We start from the raw sequence: 18159 nt of genomic DNA on the forward strand, positions 1-18159 counted from the left end.
AGCGCCAGCCCCAGCCCTGGCCAGGGGATCTGCCCATCTGGCCAACAGTTAAGAAGCACCCATATGTGCACGGCACAGCATCAGGATGGGGCCATGACCTGAGCTTGCAGTAGCAGTTGTCCTCCTGAGCTCACACTGGACACAGGGCAGACCCTGGGTACAGGATTACAAAGGAGGGAAGGGCCGTGGGAATGTGCAGACGGTGAGCCTCCCTGAGGTGAGGCTAAGTCCAGATCTGAGGCACCAGGCCAGGGTAAGGCTGATGTGAGGTTGCACAGTAGGTAATAGAGACACACTGTAATCTCCATGGGCTACATATCTGGAAGTTAAATTCTCTGAGGTAGGCAGGAAATCTGAGCCAGACAGACTGGCATTTGGTCCCTGCCCTGCTTCTTCCTGCCATGAACCCTCAAGGAGGCTCCTAGTTACTCAGTATTCTCCCCTGTATCTCTTGGGAGGAAAGTAGTAAGATGCCAAACACAGGACTGGACCATTACAAATTAGCAACCATTACTGTGCTCTCTGCCAGGGCCCAGACCTGTGGATGGCTTCTGCTTGCCATTTGAACCCTTTTCCTTTTTCTTTTTTTTTTTTTTTAAAGATTTATTTATTCATGCACACAAGAGCTGGTACAGGCCAGAGGTGTTGGGGGTGAGAGGATTCACCAGAGACAGAGTGGGGAACAGAACAGACAAACTGACCGAAGGACACTGCTGAGGGGTGCAGTGGGCAAGCCAGGAGAGGTCTGTGGTGCCACGTGGGCTCCTCCCTGGCCGGGGATCGAACTCGAGCTGCAGTGGCTTTGGACAGCCTCACAGGCTGCATCCCAACCTCCAGCGCCACCAGGAAGGCCCGCCATCTGAACCCTTTCAGCTAAGGACAAGGGTGGGGCAAGAGGCTAGCAGGCCACACATCTTCCAGAATTCTACCATTAGCTTTGGAGTTAAATCTGAGCCTGGGGTTAGCCTTGAACATGGGGCTCAAGAATCTTAAAGTGAAGGATCACAGCTCCTCAGAACTAGCTGCCTACAAAGCTGGTAGGTTTGGCTAAAGACCAGTCCAGGGATTTGGGCAACACCAGGGAGGTGGGCCCTAGCAAGGACTCACTTTGCACAGCACAACAGATAGAGTTCTCTGCCACCTGGGACTCTTGACAGCTTAACTGGGTGAGCAAGTTGTACCCAGTATTTCACGATACCTGGCCACATACCTTTTTCAAAGAGCTCCTCAGCCAGTGCCGCAGTGATGCCATTTATCTCCTGCAGAGTAAACAGAACCAGCAGTTAGAAAGTCTGTCTATCCCCCAGTCACTGGGATGTGGCACATTCCCTGCTATCTACCTCTACCCTTTCTGCTGTGGTAATTCCAGCTCTCAAAAGTGTGTATGTGTGTGTGTGGGGGGGGGGGCAGAGAAGAATAAACCAACAATGAACCAAGGTATTTAGAAAGGGAAACTAAAGAGTCCCAGTTATGTGGACTATATTTGAAACAACTCCTCAAAAGGAGAATGGAAAGTAGACTTGTGCCCCAATTCCACAAACACATGGGCACTGGCTGAAAACACAAGCCCCAGGAGGCTGGCAAGGCTTGGCTATGTTAAGGGTTGCTGGACAGTCAACAGCAATCCAAACTAGTCCTGAGAGATCCCAGGAGAGGGCATGGTAGAGTCCTGTTTCTTCCAGAAAAGAGGTGCCCATTATTCCGCCGAGATAATGGACCTCCCAGAATCAACCCTCTCCAAGAGTAACCAGTTCTTTTTTTTCTGTTCCAAAAGTATCTTAGGAAAGCATGAACACTTGTTCTCTTCCTGTGCTCATCCATCAAGTCTTGCAACAATATCACCCAGGGTCATTGGAAAGAGGTTAGGAAAGGATTTCCTTTTAGAACCATGTGTTAAAGGAGACGTGGCAAGGATAAGCCTTCAGTCCTGTTAATAGCTGAGGTGCTGGTACCTTACTCCTCACTGGGTTAACTGCCTGCGCACTTACGATACATTGGCTCACTCAATCCCAACATCCTATGTGAACAACAGGTTATTTTGAACTCTGTTTCACAGATGAGCAAATGGAGGTGGAGAGGTACTGTTAACCTCCACTTTTATCTGGCTAGAAACTAGCAATGCCACACTCTCCTGCATTTGGCCTCTCTCTGTACACACCCAGCTGCTTCAGCACTTCAGTGACGTAATCGTGGGGTTAGAAGGGCCCCATATCCACAGCTTAGAATTTTAACTGACAAATAGCAGCCAAAAGGACTTTCCATAAACAGGTCCAGATGGAGGCTGCACAATGGCCTGTTGCTCACAGGAACATCCCCGCCACAAGGACACGCCATTCACATGTTTATGGGACTTGAGCAGCACCAGGTGCAGAAGACAAGGTGTCCTTTTCCTGTTTTTCTCTTTTGTTGTTTGTCTCTTTTATATATAATGGCTATTTTATTTATTATTTTTTATTTATTTATTTTTTTAATAGAGGCATGTTTTATTTTATTTATTTATTTGTTTGTTTGTTTTGTTTATACACGCACTGGGTACAGTCAGAAGCGCGGGAGGGTGAGAGAATTCACCAGAGCCAGAGCGGGGAGCAGAGCAGGCAGAAGGACAGAAGTACACTGCTGAGGGGAGCAGCGGGCGGCAGGAGAGGTCTGCGCGCCATGTGGGACCCTCCTCCAGTGGCCAGGGAGCAGCCGGGAATCGAACCGGCGCTGCAGAGGCTGCGGGCAGCTTCGCAACCCAGCACTCAACCGCTGCGCCACCGGGGAGGCCCTATAATGGCTATTTTAAAGGCTGCTTATACAAATATGTTCCCTGTCTGTTTATGCCTTTTACCTTCTGTCACAGAAGCTTTCCAGACTTGAGAGGATTTTCAGTTTATGCTGTTTATTTTTTTATTTTTTAAAGATTTATTTATGCATCCAAGAGCTGGGGTACAGGCCAGAGATGCAGGGGGTGAGAGGATTCACTAGAGACAGAGTAGGCAACAGAACAGGCAGACTGACTGAAATACATTGCTGAGTGGAGCAGCGGGCGAGACAGGAGAGGTCTGCTGCACCATGTGGGTTTCTCCCAGACCAGCTGGCGATCAAACTCATGCTGCAGAGGCTGTGGATTGCTTCATAGTGCGGTGCTTAACACCTTGAGCTGCCAGGGAGGCCCCAGTTTACACTGTTTAACCTGTGATTTTTCTCCTTTGTGATTTTCCCAGCCCAAGATTATAAAAATTCCCATTTTTTTCTCTTACTACTTTAATTGTATCTTTTAAAAATGGGCCTATTTCTTTTTTTAATGTGTCTATTTATTTAATCTGCTTGAAATTATTTAGGTAGTACATGAGAATAACTCCCTCTTCTTGGGGCCTCCCGGGTGGCGCAAGGGGTTAAGACGCAAACTATGAAGCTGTCCGCAACCACTGCAGCACGAGATCCCCCAGCCAGCCACGGAGCAACCCACATGGCGCAGCAGACCTCTTCTGATCGCCTGCCCGCTGCTCCCCTCAGCAGTGTACTTCCGTCAATCTGCCTGTTCTGTTCCCCACTCTGTCTCTAGTGAATCCTCTCACCCCCCCACACCTCTGGACTGTACCCCAGCTCTTGTATGCATAAAAAAAAAGAGTAACTCCCTCTTCCCCTCACAAATGGACAAAAAACTAGAGAGGAAAGTGAGCAAAGGCAGCCCCAGGATTAAAGAGCTCAGTTTGACAAATGCAGGGTCAAATGCCAAAGATCACCGGAGGTCCAAAGCAGGCTCTGAGCAGGAGAGGCTCCAATTTGTGAGAAGTTATCAGGTCACAGTTCACTCTGAAGTTCAACTATGGAGTCTTGCAACAACTTAAGTTCAATCACATTTTCCTTGATTGCTGTGAAGAACTTCAAATGACTCAAATGCTTGTCTCTCCACTGACAGCTTTGAAAAATCAAATTTTTGACTAGAAATCAGTAGTTCCCCATCCTCCCTGCAGCCAAAGTTGGCTGGAAAGCCTTGAAAGATACAGATTCCTGGACAGCTCCCAGGAGCTACCAGTCTACACGCCCTCTCAACTCCCGGAGAGTGGTTCCTGAACCTCTCCCATAGGTCTGAATTACTGACACTGAGGCCCCTAAGTCTCACATGAAAAGGGCTTTCTGCCTAATCATCAGACCCTTAACAGCCTTCACCCTCAAAATGTCACTGATTCAGGCAGCTGGCATCAATCCAGAAAGAACTTGGAGACGAACCACCCCAGGCTAAGGGGAGAGGGCTGGAATGTCTGGAAGCCACATAAAACTGGGAGCATTAGTCAGGGCCAAGAGCTCTTGGTAAACAGAGAGCACTTTTTTTTTTTTACTTCTCAGCAATCTAAGAAATACAACTAAATAACAAATCCTATCCAGCTCTTTAGGGCACAGGAAGTGTGCTGTTGTGACACTATCAATTTAATTTCCCAGGCTGATCTTTACCTTGGGAGGTTCATAATCAGAGGAACTAAGAAATGCCTCAGCCCCCAAATCTAGGCATTGTTCTCCTCAGAGAAACATTTTGTCTGACTCCTCAGAGAATGTTCTGGTTAAACTATAGACCTGGTTGCAGAATAGATATGCAAGGTCAGGTTTTCTCCTGGGGCCAGAAGTGGGTTGTGGGGTCTCAGTATCCCCCCGACTAAGCTGCTACAGGTGCTGCTGATAGGTCAGTTGTGGGGACATTCACCTCAATCTATGCTGAAGGAGGGATTGCAGTACTTTAGGGTGCCATAAGTTTGATTATAAAAAAAAATATTCCTTATACCTCAATAACAATTTCAATTAAAAAAAATATTAGCTGTGTTTAAAAACTATGCCACCATCCCAATCAGCTACCTGCTAGGATCAAGCGCTGTTGTGCAGCAGGTTTGATTTGCACACAATGCTGTGGACTAGTAAGGGCGTGGTCTGGCAACTAACATTCTGACAAAGCATGTCTGCACGTGAGGCACCCCAAGCATGTACACCCCAAACACAGACCAGCCTAACACTTCCGCTTGGCACAAACTCAAGTAGATTGCTTGTCACAAGGCATTAACAAGGCAACCAGTTACACAGCACTGTATTGTTTACATACACACTAAAGTTGAGGGTACTTGTCTGACTGGGGCAATCTAGCAGGTGTCAGTTATGCCAGATTTGAAGAGGAAATTCTGCACTGAAGGGATTCAAACCTCTTTAACCGAACAGAGCTCTAAGACTGTAAGTTGTGAAAAAATCTGCTATCATTTACTCCCTTGGTATTCTTCAACTAAAACAAATGCTGGAAATAAATGGAATGCTAAGGACAACATTAATATGGTCAACAGTTCCACCCTAGCTTCTGATTTCAAATTTCAAAAGCCATCTTTCTTTGTTCTAACCGATTGGTTTTAAAACAAAAAAATTATATAAATTTTCAGGACACCACCTTACTAGGAGAGTCAATACTGCCTGGCACCTAGGAAGCCCTCCGTCATGGGCTCATCACTTTTCAGTCCTTTAACCTCCACTGCACTTTTCTTCCAAGGGCCTGGGGTCATCACCTTCCAGTTCACAGAAGAGGAACTGGACACAGAGAGGTTCAACAAGTGACTTGGGATAAACTGCTGGGAAGCAGAATGGTATGCTGAAATTTAACTTCATAGACTTCTAAAACCTATCCACTAGGGAGGATGAGGTCTTCCACCCTCAAGAAGTATCAGGGTGTAGCCACACAGAGAGAAATAGCACAGTAATTGGTGCTGGGGTGTGCCCAGGGCTGTACAGCCCTCCTGCCCCACACCATCTCAGAGTTGACTGAAGAAAAGTGGTGCTTTCTTCCCTTGTCACTGAAATCCACACTGCAAATGAAGTTGGACCCATAAGCCTTATACCATATATAAATATTATACCATATAAAAGAATTAACTAGAAATGGACCAAAGACCTAATAGAAGAGCTAAAACTATAAAATTCTTAGGAAAAAACATAGCTGTAAATAATTGTGACCTTGAACAGGTTAATAGTTTCTTAGATATGACACCAAAAACACAAGCAACCAATGAAAAAGCTAGATAAATTAAACTTCATCAAAATCTAAAACTTTTGTGTTTTAAAGGACACTATCACGAAAATGAAAACATTCTCTATAACAGGAGAAAATATTTACATGTCACATTTCTGGTAAGTGTTTATATCCAAAGTATATAAAGAATTCCTACAACTCAAAACACAAGACAAGTAATCTAATTTTTAAAAAGGCAAAGGATTTGAATATACTTTTCCAAGCATATGCATATGAGTGGAAGAGGCTCAACATCATTAGTCATTAGGGAAATGCAAATCAAAACCATTAGATACCACATCATACCCACAAGGATGGCTCTAAAAAAACGGATAGTGGGCCTCCGTGGTGCGCAGGCGGTTGAGTGCAGTGCTGTGAAGCTGTCCGCAGCCTCTGCGGTGCTGGTTTGATCCCCGCCAGCCCCGGAGCAACCCACATGGCATGGCAAACCTCTCCTGTCTCGCCCGCTGCTCCCCTCAGCAGTGTATTTCAGTCAGTCTCCCTGTTCTGTCTCTGGTGAATCCTCTCACCCTCTAGCACATCTGGTCGGTACCCCAGTTCTTGCATAAATAAAAAAATCTTAAAAAAAAAATGGATAGTAACAAGAGTTGCCAAGGTTATTGGGAGATGAGCATCTACACATTGCTTCTCAGAAAGTAAAATGGTACAGCCACTATGGAAAAAATGTTCACAAAATGTTAAAGTTACCATATGACCCAACAATCCCACTCCTAGTATATACCCAACAGAAATGAAAACCTGTCCACATGTGAACTTGTATATGAACATTCATAGCAGCACTATTCCTAATAGCCAAAAAGTGGAAACAGGGCCTCCCTGGTGGCACAGTGAGTTGAGCACCGCACTGTGAAGCTATCCGCAGCCTCTGCCACGCAAGTTCGATTCCCGGCCAGGCAGGGAGAAACCGACATGGGGCGGCAGACCTCTCCTGCCTTGTCTGCTGCTCCCCTCAGCAGTGTCTTTGGTCTGCCTGTTCTGCTCCCTGCTCTGTCTCTGGTGAATTCTCTCAGGCTCCCGTGCCTCTGACCTGTACCCCAGGTCTTGTATAAACAAACAAAATCTTTAAAAAAAAAAAGTGGAAACAACCCAAATGTCCATCAACTGATGGATAGATAAAATGCAGATGGATAAACAATACAATATCACTTAGGACAAAAATACTGATTTATGCTATAATATGAATGAACCTTGAACATATGCTAATTGAAAAAAGTCACAAAGGACTTTTTTTCTGTAAGATTCTTTTTATTGTAAGATTCCCTTTATATGAAATGTGTAGAATAAACAAATTCATAGAGACAAAATAGATTAGTGATTGCTAGGAGGTGGGGAGGATGGTAAGTGACTGCTAATATATTCCTTTTGGGGGACATGTATGTTCTAGAATTAGAGTGGTGACAGATGCACCACTTTGTGACTATACTAAAACCTGCACACATTAAAAGAATGAATCTTATGGTATGTGAACTACATTTCAATATTTAAAAAGCCCACATTTCAGGCAATAGGCCTTCCTGGGTCCTCACAGTGCACTGTCAGCCCCACAGAGGTAGAGTATGTTTGGAACAGTTTCAAGGAGGACACTAATGGGACAAAGGTCATAAGAAACATTCCCAAATCTTTCAGTCTATAGAAAAGACTAACAAAATAGTTTAGGCCCTGCTTCTTCAAACTTATTGAGGATCAAATTTAGTGGTTCTCAATCAGGTGCAACTGTGTGGCTCAAGGGAATGTTAGGCAATGTCTGTGACAATTTTAGTTGTCCAATCTGGCTGGGGGAGGTGCTACAGTCATCGAGTGGGGAGAGGCGACAGATGCTGCTAAACAATGTACCGGGTATCCTCTACAACCTAGAATGTCAACAGTGCCATGGCTGAGAAACCCTCATTTAACTTAATGATGGATCAATTACTTTTTTCTATCCTTGGATTTATGTAACCCAGGGGACTGTTGTGTAACAGTAACTACTTCAAGCAGCAGAGCATTCCTCAAATGAGAACTATATATGTGGGTGCTCCCAAGCCTACCTTGGCAAACCTCAAGAAGCCTTTCAATGTTCAGAAGTCAGCAAAGCTGAGGCAGCCAGCAGACCTCCTCAAAGGTCCAGGTCTCAAGCAATGAGTTATACTTTCAAAAAACTGATCAAGTTTTATCCTTAAATAGCTAATCAAAGCTTTCTTAAAGTGCAGTATTTCTCAAAATATTAGTCAGCAGAGTTTATCTGGAAAGACTCACATAAAGAATGGAAATTTTTTCTCATATAAGGAAAAAAATGTAAAAAAAAAAGTCTACAAGGGGCCTCCTTGGTGGCGCAAGGGGTTAAACAATGCACTATGAAGCAATTCGCAGCCTCTGCAGCACGAGTTCGATCCCCCGGCTGGCCAGGGAGCAACCTACATGGCGCAGCAGACCTCTCCTGATCGCCCGCCCGCTGCTCCCCTCAGCAGTGTACTGCAGTCAAGCTGCCTGTTCTGTTCCCCACTCTGTCTCTGGTGAATCGTCTCATCCCTCACACCTCTGGCCTGTACCCCAGCTCTTGTATGCATGAATAAATAAATCTTTAAAAAAAAAGTCTACAAGGAACTGCTGCTAACCACACACACTGCTGGTATATGCTATACAAAATCCAAAGCATATATGCATATGCCACATAAGAAATATCACCCTTTTGTCCACACGGCCTTCCAAGCTTAGTGGCCCAATGCTAGTGCTACCTGCAAATTTCTAGGTTTTATCTAGCATTCCAAGAAAAGTTCAGCTGTCTTAGTAAGAAAATAGTTTTAGAAAGTTCCTTTTTGGGGGGCCTCCCCTGGTGGCGCAGTGATTGAGCGCTGGGCTGCGAGGCTGTCTGCAACCTCTGTGGCGCTGGTTCGTTCCCCAGCTGCCGGCGAGGGTCCCCCCCACCCCGCCCCCCGGACACACACACAAAAAAGTTCCTTTTTAAACACATTTAGACTATTAAGCCCAGTACCCACAGGTCCATCCCTAAAAGGCAAGCCTGAAAAGGGGATGAATCCTTTCCTATCTTCACCACATACAGGGAAAACAATTAAATGTAAATTATCTGACAATCTATCTTCCACATATAACTACTCCAAGCATCTTGGTGAATAATCTAGAATTTTCCTAGACAAATATAGTCGTATGAATTTTTTTTTATAAAAATGGAATCATGTGCTACATACTGTGTTATGGTCTGTTTCTTCATGTAGTAATATATCTATTTTCCCATGTCAACATATCCACAGTTACACCATCATATTTCTAGCAGCATAATTTCCAATTATATGGTTTACCCTTTGATTTTTTTTTAAAGCCACCCCCATTAGACATTTGAATCCTTTTCGGTATCTTATTACTATCATAAAATGATCTTTGTTCCTTTATCTATTTTGCAATTGCCTGATTTATTTCCTTAAATTCTTGTAAGTGGAACTGTTAGTTGTTTCTAATGTTTTAGTTTCACAATGTCAAACTTCCCTCCCTGAAGTCTGACAACTCATAGTGTCACTTCAGATCACAAAAGCTGTTCTCCATCCACAAGGGAGCGTGGACCTGCTTGAGGACACCCACTTCCATCCATTCTCCTGCAGGAAGGTACTTACCCTCAACCTCAGCACCTATGACCCTGAAATAACCCAAGATGGCAATGTAGACTGATCCCTTAATTAGTCTTGAGCTATGAAGCTACAACTTGACACGCATCTATGCCAGGTGTCAGCTGTTACTAATCTGGCCTCACCTGGGTAGAAAACTGGTGGAAATACCAACAAGCTGTCTTTGCTAAAACAAAACACCTGGTGGAGGAAAACCTCTGTGACCAGTTTAAGGCAAACCCATCAGTGCCCATGCTTCAGCCCATACCCCACCCCCACCAGAGAGATGTTCCTCCATCTTCTAACCTCAGGGTCAAACTCCAGCTCACCTCTCCTTAAAGATGAGGTCTGCTGGCTTGCTGCCTTGAGTTTGGCAGTTGTGGGCTTGAAGGCAAAGGAGAAAAGGAGAAAACCTGAGGGGAACTTACATAGAAGTGAAAGTGTAAGAAATGGGCCAGCACTCTAGGGGCCACGCCAGGGAAGGTGGCCAGGAGTGTTTGGAGATAGACCTCCAGATCCTTCTCCCTCTTTTCCACCAAGCTTCTTGAGTTTTTCCCAATTATCTTTTTGGGCGGAAGCAGATTTTTATCAATCTTCCTCTCTGCAACAAGCTGTAAGAAAACATAAGCATGTCAACCATAGAGGTTCCGTGATGGTGCAAGCCTAAGGCAAGCAGCTGAGGGCAGTTGCTTGTCAAAACCTCCACCAGCCCTTTAGGCAGGAGCTCCAATTAGTGATCAACCCAGTGCATCTGGGATTTGGCTCATCAATTCACTTAGCATTAGGAATACAAATACAATTCCAGGCAATGAGCTTCATAGGAAGACCTTGGAGACATGATCCAGACCCCTAATTCAACATCTTTTCCAAACCAGAAAGAAACCCAATCAGGTTGATGGTCTTTCTTTAATACACTCAGGCTTCAAGTGACCCAGAGAAAGAAATTCTCTCCAAAAGTAAAGAAAGACATCAAATCACAGTCAATATTAAAGTACTGAACTCTGGAATAGCTATCTTTAAATGGAACAAGTTCAAACTCGTTCCCTCCCCAATAAACTGTCCCAACAAGTCACATCCAAGGTGGGACTGGCAATCTTAAAATTGCTCAAATATGCTCCATGTAGGGCCTCCCTGGTGGCACAAGGGGTTAAGACGCAACCTATGAAGCTGTCCGCAGTCTCTGCAGCACGAGTTCAATCCCCCGGCCAGGGAGCAACCCACATGGCACAGAAGACCTCTCCTGACTTGCCCGCTGCTCCCCTCAGCAGTGTATTTCAGTCAATCTGCCTGCTCTGTTCCCTACTCTGCCTCTGGTGAATCCTCTCACTCCCCACACCTCTGGTCTATATCCCAATTCTTGTATGCATAAATAAATAAATCTTAAAAAAAAAAAAAGCTCTGTGTACACCATTACATGTTACAGTTGAACTCCCATGATCTACCACTATTTTTGCCAACTACATTAATAAAGTGGTTTATTAAAAACACTAAATGCACAGAGCCTATTTTGCCCAAAAACAAATGTATGCACAATGGGATCTTGGCCTAAAAGCTCCCTACCCCTCAGACACAGGTCTCCAGCTCTCAAAGATTACCTTTTCATGCAGTTCATGGAAATCACTGTAACGATGCTTGACTGTCCATTCATGGCTGCCATCAGTGACCTGGATGATGTAAACCTAAAAGGGAAAACCACTCTTGCCCAACAAGCAACAAGAAGTATCCCCATACCCCCTTAACCTAGCAACAGGGTAGGAAATTCAGACTTCCCTTACCCCAGGCCAAGTTAATTGTCATGACCCACCAGCTCCTGCACCTGACTCCTGTTGAGCAACAGGGTCCCCTCATAGCCTCCTCCATGGCTTTAGCACTGGATCTGACAGGCACACAGGATAAGTCAGTGGCTCGATGCAACCGTGAAGAATGGAAAAGGTGACTGTCCTATCAAGACATCTCTAGTTTTTCACCTTCAGGTAATTCAAAGCCTTATCCAATCTGAACTACAGGCAAGGGCATCCCTTCCATGAGAGGCAGGACAGGGACAGGTCTGGCGGGACCAGCTTTTTGGCTGCATTTTCTCTCAGGGGCACTTCACTATATCCTGGAAGCCAGTCCAACCCTTTCAGCTAGCTCATGGCTGCAATTTCTGCAGCTGAGCCAGGGGTCAGGGACTAAGAAGCTGATGGGAAAGCAGGAGAAAGGCACTGTTGGGCAACCAAGGCCTAACATATGGGTTTAGCAATTAAGGGAATGGTTCTCAGAGTCAAGGAAGATCTGAGTTCAAAATCTTGTTCTATTATTTCTGGTTGTGGCTTATGTATGAGCCATTTATGTAAATGACTGGAGCCTAAGCTGTCTCTGAGCATCAGTCCCTCTCATCTTAAAACCTGGTCAGTCTAAGAATCAAATAAGGTAATGCATGCAAAATGTTTAGTACAGGGTGTAGATATGTAGCAAATGTTCAACAAAAGGTAGGTATGTTAATATTCAATTCAAGACACCAGGAGACAAAATGGTAGGGTTGGCCTGCTTCACACCTCCCCCACACCCATTCAGAGGGGCTCAGCCCCCTAGAGTAAAGAGAGCTCTCTGGAGCAGATCTTCCTGCTGGATGCAGCCAATGGGTGATGGCCAATCAGCCATCAGCTCAAAGACCTCAATCCTCACCTGGATGAGGCTCCCTGATTCTAGTGCCCTGCTCCTCTCTGCAGCCCACAGGGAAGGAGGAGAAAATCAACTTAGCCACAGCCTCCATGGAGGAGCAGCCATTTCTCCAGGGCTGCCTGTTGTACCAGGATCCGCTCCCAGCCCTTCTTCCAACCTGGCAGCTTTCCTCCTCCACCCCCCCTCCCCCTTCCTCCCAGGAAAGGAGAAAGAGCCAGAGGAATGACCCTCAGGAGGAGGGTTAGGATTAGGGCCAAGAGGGTGGGGCCAAGGCAGGGCCAAGGCCCCCTACCCTTCGGAACAAAGGACTGGAGGTTGGAAGATGCTCTGTATGTGCCCCTATCTCATGGCCAGTCCCTGCCAGGCAGGCAGGGAGGCCCATAGGACTGGTGTCCGACCCCATCAGGAAGCAAGAGGACCTCCAACTCCATTAATGTCTGGACTCACCCCCTCCCCTTTTCAGTTGTGCATCTCCCCTACAGGCTTTAAGTGTGTAGGGTGGCTTGCTGCCCCACCTTGCACCCCACAGCCCAAAGCCATGAAGATCCCTAAGGTTCCTGGTTTTGCGCTTTCAGCCCTGAGTGGAACACCCCCCTCCAATTCCCCCGTGGATGGGCTCCAGCCTTCTCCCATTCTAGTTTCTGCCCGACGTCCCCCCCTCAAATTTTCAGAGCACAGTGCAAACGCCACCCCAGACCAAGGTCCCGCCCTTTCCTTCGTGGCCTCCAGGACCCTGACCCTTTCCCTTCATTCCATCCATCAGACAACTCCCCCATCAATACCCCTCCTCCCGGACCCGTTTCGTCCTCCCAGGCCTGCGCCCTACAGAGCCTGGTGAGTCTAAAGAGACTCCGCCTCATCTAAACCCCCGTTCACTAGACCCCCTTTATTCCTAGATCCTCCCCAACCCTAACCTTTTTCGATCGCGTACCTCTTCCCCAACCGCCCTCCCTCGGCCGCACCTCAGGACCCTCTTTCCGGACCTGCGAGGCCCAAACCCTTCCTCAGATTCTCTATCCCAAACCCCCTCCTCGAAATCGTAGGCCACCCCCATCTCCCTCCTCCCCAGGAGCGGGGCCCAGGCCCCCTCTCCACCTCCCCTCCCCCGACTCGGACTCAGGGTTCCAGTCGCCACCCGCGGGGTCCGACGCCAGCGCCCGCAGCGCACCGTGTATGTGTCCACGAGCTCAGAGCCCAGGACGCGCGCCTCCTTGGCCGGCTCGGCCTCCCGCTCCGGCCCGAAGCTGCGCGTCGCTGCCGCCATGTTCCGGGCTCCGTCGCCGCCGCCCGGCGCAGACTGGCAGCAGTAGGAGGCGGGGTCAGCGTCCCACCGCCCCCCGGACCCCGTCGCCCCCCGCCCCTGTCGCGCGCCCCGCCGCCATCTTGGCCCCGCCGCTTTCTCGCGCCCTCGCCCCGCCCCTCACGTGTGATTGACAGCAGCTGCCAGTGACGCGCATGCGCAGGCCTCGTCGGCGGGTCCGCTTGCGTAATGTGTATTTGTTCGTGCCGCGTTCTTTGCTCCTGGCTGCGCGCTGGGGACTGAGACTCGGCGCTGAAACAGCTCTGGGCTTGGTCATTTGGTGCCCGGGAAGGGAGGGCAAAGGGCTCTACACCTCCCAGGCGGCCCACAGCAAGTCATGGCTCAGTTAACGCCTCCCAAGAGGGGAGCTAGTAATCACGCCTCACCTCGCTTTGGTCTCATTCCCTGTAGGGTGTGACAGGACAACAAATGAGCTGTGCTTAGAGCCTGGGCAGGCACAGAGTGACTCTGGGCTATTTCTTAATCTAAGACTTAGAGATCTCCTGCCTACTGTTGAGTTGAAGGGGTTAATCCATACAGTGTCTGGATTGCAAGATAGGGAGCTGGTGTGCTTATCAAACAGGGTGTCTGTATGAGAGCAGGTGGGAGGAAGGAAAGGGTATGTGTTGACCATGGGGCACAAGACACTCCAGATGGTGTCCTCATAGACTTAAAAATGGCGGGGGGATGGGGGGTGAGGGCGCAACAGAATGACCCTGGACCCAGGAACTACAGTGCCAGAATGGGGGAAGCACAGGCACAGAGAGGAGCCCAGGAGAAAACCCAAACCTAGAAGGAGGTGGTAGCCCAAGTGGAGAGGAGAAGTGGGATGGGTAGTCTGGTATAATAGGGCATCTGTAGGTGTGTTTGTTGAATGACTGAATGCAGCAGACCCAAGCCCAGAGCTGGTACTGTTCTCCCTGGGGAGATGAAAAGTCGGCCATGGTGCCTTTGGCATTCTTGGCTAAAAGACTTCAGACCACTGTGTTCTTAAGGTGGGTCACTGATTTCCTGTCCACTAGTTCCACAGCACTGTGCTCTGAGCTCGGCATTTGAGACTTCTCTTGTAAGGGCCCTCACTTTCAGTCTCTCCTTGCACATTGCTGCTCCCCACTCCAGAGAGGTTTAACTTAAGACTGAGACTGGGAAATCAGCCAGACTTTGGGCAAGTTGCCACCTGTCCAGGAGTCTCAGCTTCCTTATCTACAAAGTGAGAATATCTAATACGGCCCATTTCCCTGACCGAACGGCAAGTTGAACTGCTGTATGTAAGGGCATGGTCCCGGGCCCACCACTTTGCAGCTCCTGCCCTTTGCTAGGTTCATGTTTTCATTCAAGAAACCTTTCAGAGACTCCCAGCCTGTGGACTCAGGCCAGCCTGAGATCATCAGGGACAGGGGAGGGGGTGGAGGATAATCCTGCTCACAGGAGTGGGCTGGGCTTGGAATGCTGGGCAGGCCTATTTAAGCCCAGGAGGGGCTTGGCAACGCCAGCAGCCTGCCCTGTGAGCCACCAGCATGGATGACATCTACAAGGCTGCGGTGAGGGATGCATCTGAGCATGGTTTGGGTGGGCACTGGGGACTCACTCAGCTCAGGAAGGGGGGTGAGGTCACCCCAGGAAGGTAGTGAGATCCAGGAGAGAGCCCTTGTACTTTTAGCTAAGGCCTCAAGGGGACCATGGGTCTGGTGTTCCAGGATGCGCAAGAGGTGAGGGATGCAGGGTCTGGAGAGGAGATTGTACCTTTTAGCCTCAAGTCTCCCTCTTTTCCCCAAGTGTCTGTAGTCCTTGTACCTGTCTCTATGCCACATCTCTCTGCATTTGTGTCTCTGGATCTTTGTCTTTCTCAGTTTCTCTGCATCTCTTTGTTCCTCCTGAGCAGTTTCTCTGTGTTCCTGCCTCCCTGTCCCCACTCCACCCCCATTACTACCCCTTACAGTCTGTTTCTCACATGTTCACAGTTCCCCAACCCCTTCCAGCCCCTTTGGCTGGCTGAAGATGGGGAGTGGAACAGACGTAGCGAGAAGGGGACCGCAGAACCTGAATCCTAAACTGGGGAAGGGGCTTTGAGGTTTGAAGCAGTCAGGAAAGGGTTGGGCACAGGGGAGAGCCAGGAAGAAGAATAGAGAAGTAGGGCCCTTGCCCTAATCCAACCTGGCAGGCTCAGGGCTCAGTGGCTTAGCTGGGGCAAGGGCTGGTGAGTGGTCGCGCGCTAGGTCCCTACAGACTTCCTGGGGTCACTAAGGGGCTTCAGATGCTCACAGCCCCTCCCCCACCCCCACTCCAGAGGCAAGGACATGCCAGCACAGACTGCTGTCTTTGAGGGATGCACCTACCCCACAACACCCCCTCAGTGCATCCCTACTCCAGGGCAGGGAAGGGCAACAACTGTCTCAGGGGTGCCTGTGCCTGCCTGTCTTGCAGGAGTTTATGGTGCCAGAGGGTGCTGGGGGCAGCCTTCCACCCAGTGCCCATACAAGGCCTGTCGGGGCTGGGGACTAATTTTGGCTCCTGAGACACCAGCAGGCCAAGGGACCTGATAACACCACCCCACCCCCTGCATGCCAGAGTCCCCAGAACAATCAACAGGTTTAACTTTGTCCCCCGTTAAAAATAGTCCAGTAGCCACCCCGGTCAGGTTACAGTGGATGACTTTGCCCCCCCTACACACTGGTTTTATTGTCCTAACCTGAAGGACAGCTGTCCCTAGGGCTACCCAGCTTGGTTTTCAGCAGGGGGCCCCAAAAGGCATTGAGTGGTCACTAACTATTGTTACTCAGGATTACCTTAGCCCTGGAGGGGGTGCCCACCTCTCCCCTGGCCTTGAGCCCAGCTTCAGTGAGACCAGCTGGGTTACATTAGGGCTTTGAGGGCCTGTGGCCTCTGCAAGACCTGTCTCTTCCCAGCTCCATCTTCCTTCCTGTGGAACAGCTTGGTTCCCTTGCAAGCAGCTAAGGCCTGACGCTGTGTCCTGAACTCTCTTCTCCTTTCTAGGTAGAGCAGCTGACTGAAGAACAGAAAAATGGTGAGCGCTCCTACACACATGGGGGGATAGCAGGGCCAGCCTGGGGGAGCACGAGGATTCTGGGCTGGGGACCTGAGCCTGGGGTCCCTCTCCCTGTGACTTCTGAGGTCTCAGAGAGAAGTGGGCAGGTTGACAGGTGGCCCCAGGAATGATTTGGCCTTCCAGGGTCCTGGCTGCTGACCCTGGCCACTATGCCCCACCCACCCTCTTGACACAGAGTTCAAAGCAGCCTTTGATATCTTCGTGCTGGGCGCTGAGGATGGCTGCATCAGCACCAAGGAACTGGGCAAGGTGATGAGGATGCTGGGCCAGAATCCCACTCCCGAGGAGCTGCAGGAAATGATTGACGAGGTGGACGAGGATGGTGAGCCCCTCTGTTCCCCTGGCCCCAGACCCATTACCCTCCCAGCATACTGGCACCTAGAATCCTGATTCTACTATGCATTACTCTGTGCCCTCATATCTCTGGGCCTCAGTCGTCTCATCAATAAAATGGACACAATGGCCACACCTCCTCACAGAGTTGGTGGGAGGATGCAGTGAGGACATGGGGCCAGTGTTATGCCTGAGTCTGTGTCTGACCTCCCCTCTCTGGTGGCCCTGCCCCCACCCAGGCAGTGGCACAGTGGACTTCGATGAGTTTCTGGTCATGATGGTTCGCTGCATGAAGGATGACAGCAAGGGAAAGTCTGAGGAGGAGCTGTCTGACCTCTTCCGCATGTTTGACAAGTGAGTGCTTGACTCTTGGTTTTCGATCCGGCTCAGCAGAATTGGAGAAAGGAGACGAGCGGCCTTGGCCCCTCCGTGCAGCAGGGGTGTGGGCTGCAGCATCTCCCAGCTGCCTGGGCCTTTCCGCATGGGTGGGGCAGTGAGGCTGGCTGTTTTCTGGCCCCTACCACGGGCTCTGAGACCCTCCCCCCGCCCCCGTCTCCATAGAAACTCTGATGGCTACATCGACCTGGAAGAGCTGAAGATGATGCTGCAGGCCACGGGGGAGACCATCACAGAGGACGACATTGAGGAACTCATGAAGGACGGCGACAAAAACAATGACGGCCGCATCGACTATGATGGTGAGTGAGAGCCAGTGGGCTAGACCCTGTGCCTGCCAGAGTCACCCCCTGACGCCAGCCTGCCTCTCTCCACAGAGTTCCTGGAGTTCATGAAGGGGGTCGAGTAGAAACTACCCTTGGCCAGAACTGCCTGTACCCACCTTTCAGCTCTAGCTGGCCCTCCCGACTACACCCTCCTCTGAGGGAATGCAAATAAAGCCTTGCTCCCTGGAGGCCTAGTGTCGGACTCACATTCCTGGGGCCCGAGACTCTTTGCCAGGGTCCACCCCTTCCCCAAGGACCATTTTCTTGCCCCCATCCCTGTATCCACCCTATATGCCACCCTCTGCAGGCGGGGTTGGCTTAGATGAGGCAGAATACACTCCATGCCCTTTGGGCTACTTTCTCTGACTGCTGATGCCCAGGCCTCACCTCCAGCAGTTCAGCATCCGGAGTCTGATGGCCCATGATATGCATTT

General features: G+C 49.2%; 2 protein-coding genes across 2 annotated transcripts in view; one reads left to right on the forward strand and one right to left on the reverse strand.

Annotated features, from left to right (window-relative positions):
* NISCH (nischarin) overlaps positions 1 to 13567 on the reverse strand; it is a gene marked incomplete at both ends in the record, with an annotated part of 34396 nt that extends 20829 nt beyond the window's left edge. The window contains 4 exons of the mRNA XM_084247197.1: positions 1211 to 1259; positions 10068 to 10250; positions 11235 to 11318; positions 13472 to 13567. Coding sequence (XP_084103323.1) covers positions 1211 to 1259; positions 10068 to 10250; positions 11235 to 11318; positions 13472 to 13567 — 412 coding nt within the window. The remainder of the gene's footprint in view (positions 1 to 1210; positions 1260 to 10067; positions 10251 to 11234; positions 11319 to 13471) is intronic.
* Positions 13568 to 15120: 1553 nt separating this feature from the next.
* TNNC1 (troponin C1, slow skeletal and cardiac type) lies at positions 15121 to 17808 on the forward strand (the record flags this gene model as incomplete). Its single annotated transcript, XM_084247280.1, has 6 exons — positions 15121 to 15144; positions 16598 to 16628; positions 16846 to 16992; positions 17243 to 17357; positions 17565 to 17701; positions 17777 to 17808. The coding sequence occupies 6 exons, from the start codon at positions 15121 to 15123 to the stop codon at positions 17806 to 17808; spliced, it is 486 nt and encodes a 161-aa protein (XP_084103406.1).
* Between the last annotated feature and the right edge of the window lie 351 nt (positions 17809 to 18159).

This window comes from Talpa europaea (genome assembly GCF_964194135.1).
Source record: "Talpa europaea genome assembly, chromosome: 11".
Classification (NCBI taxonomy): Eukaryota; Metazoa; Chordata; class Mammalia; order Eulipotyphla; family Talpidae; genus Talpa; species Talpa europaea.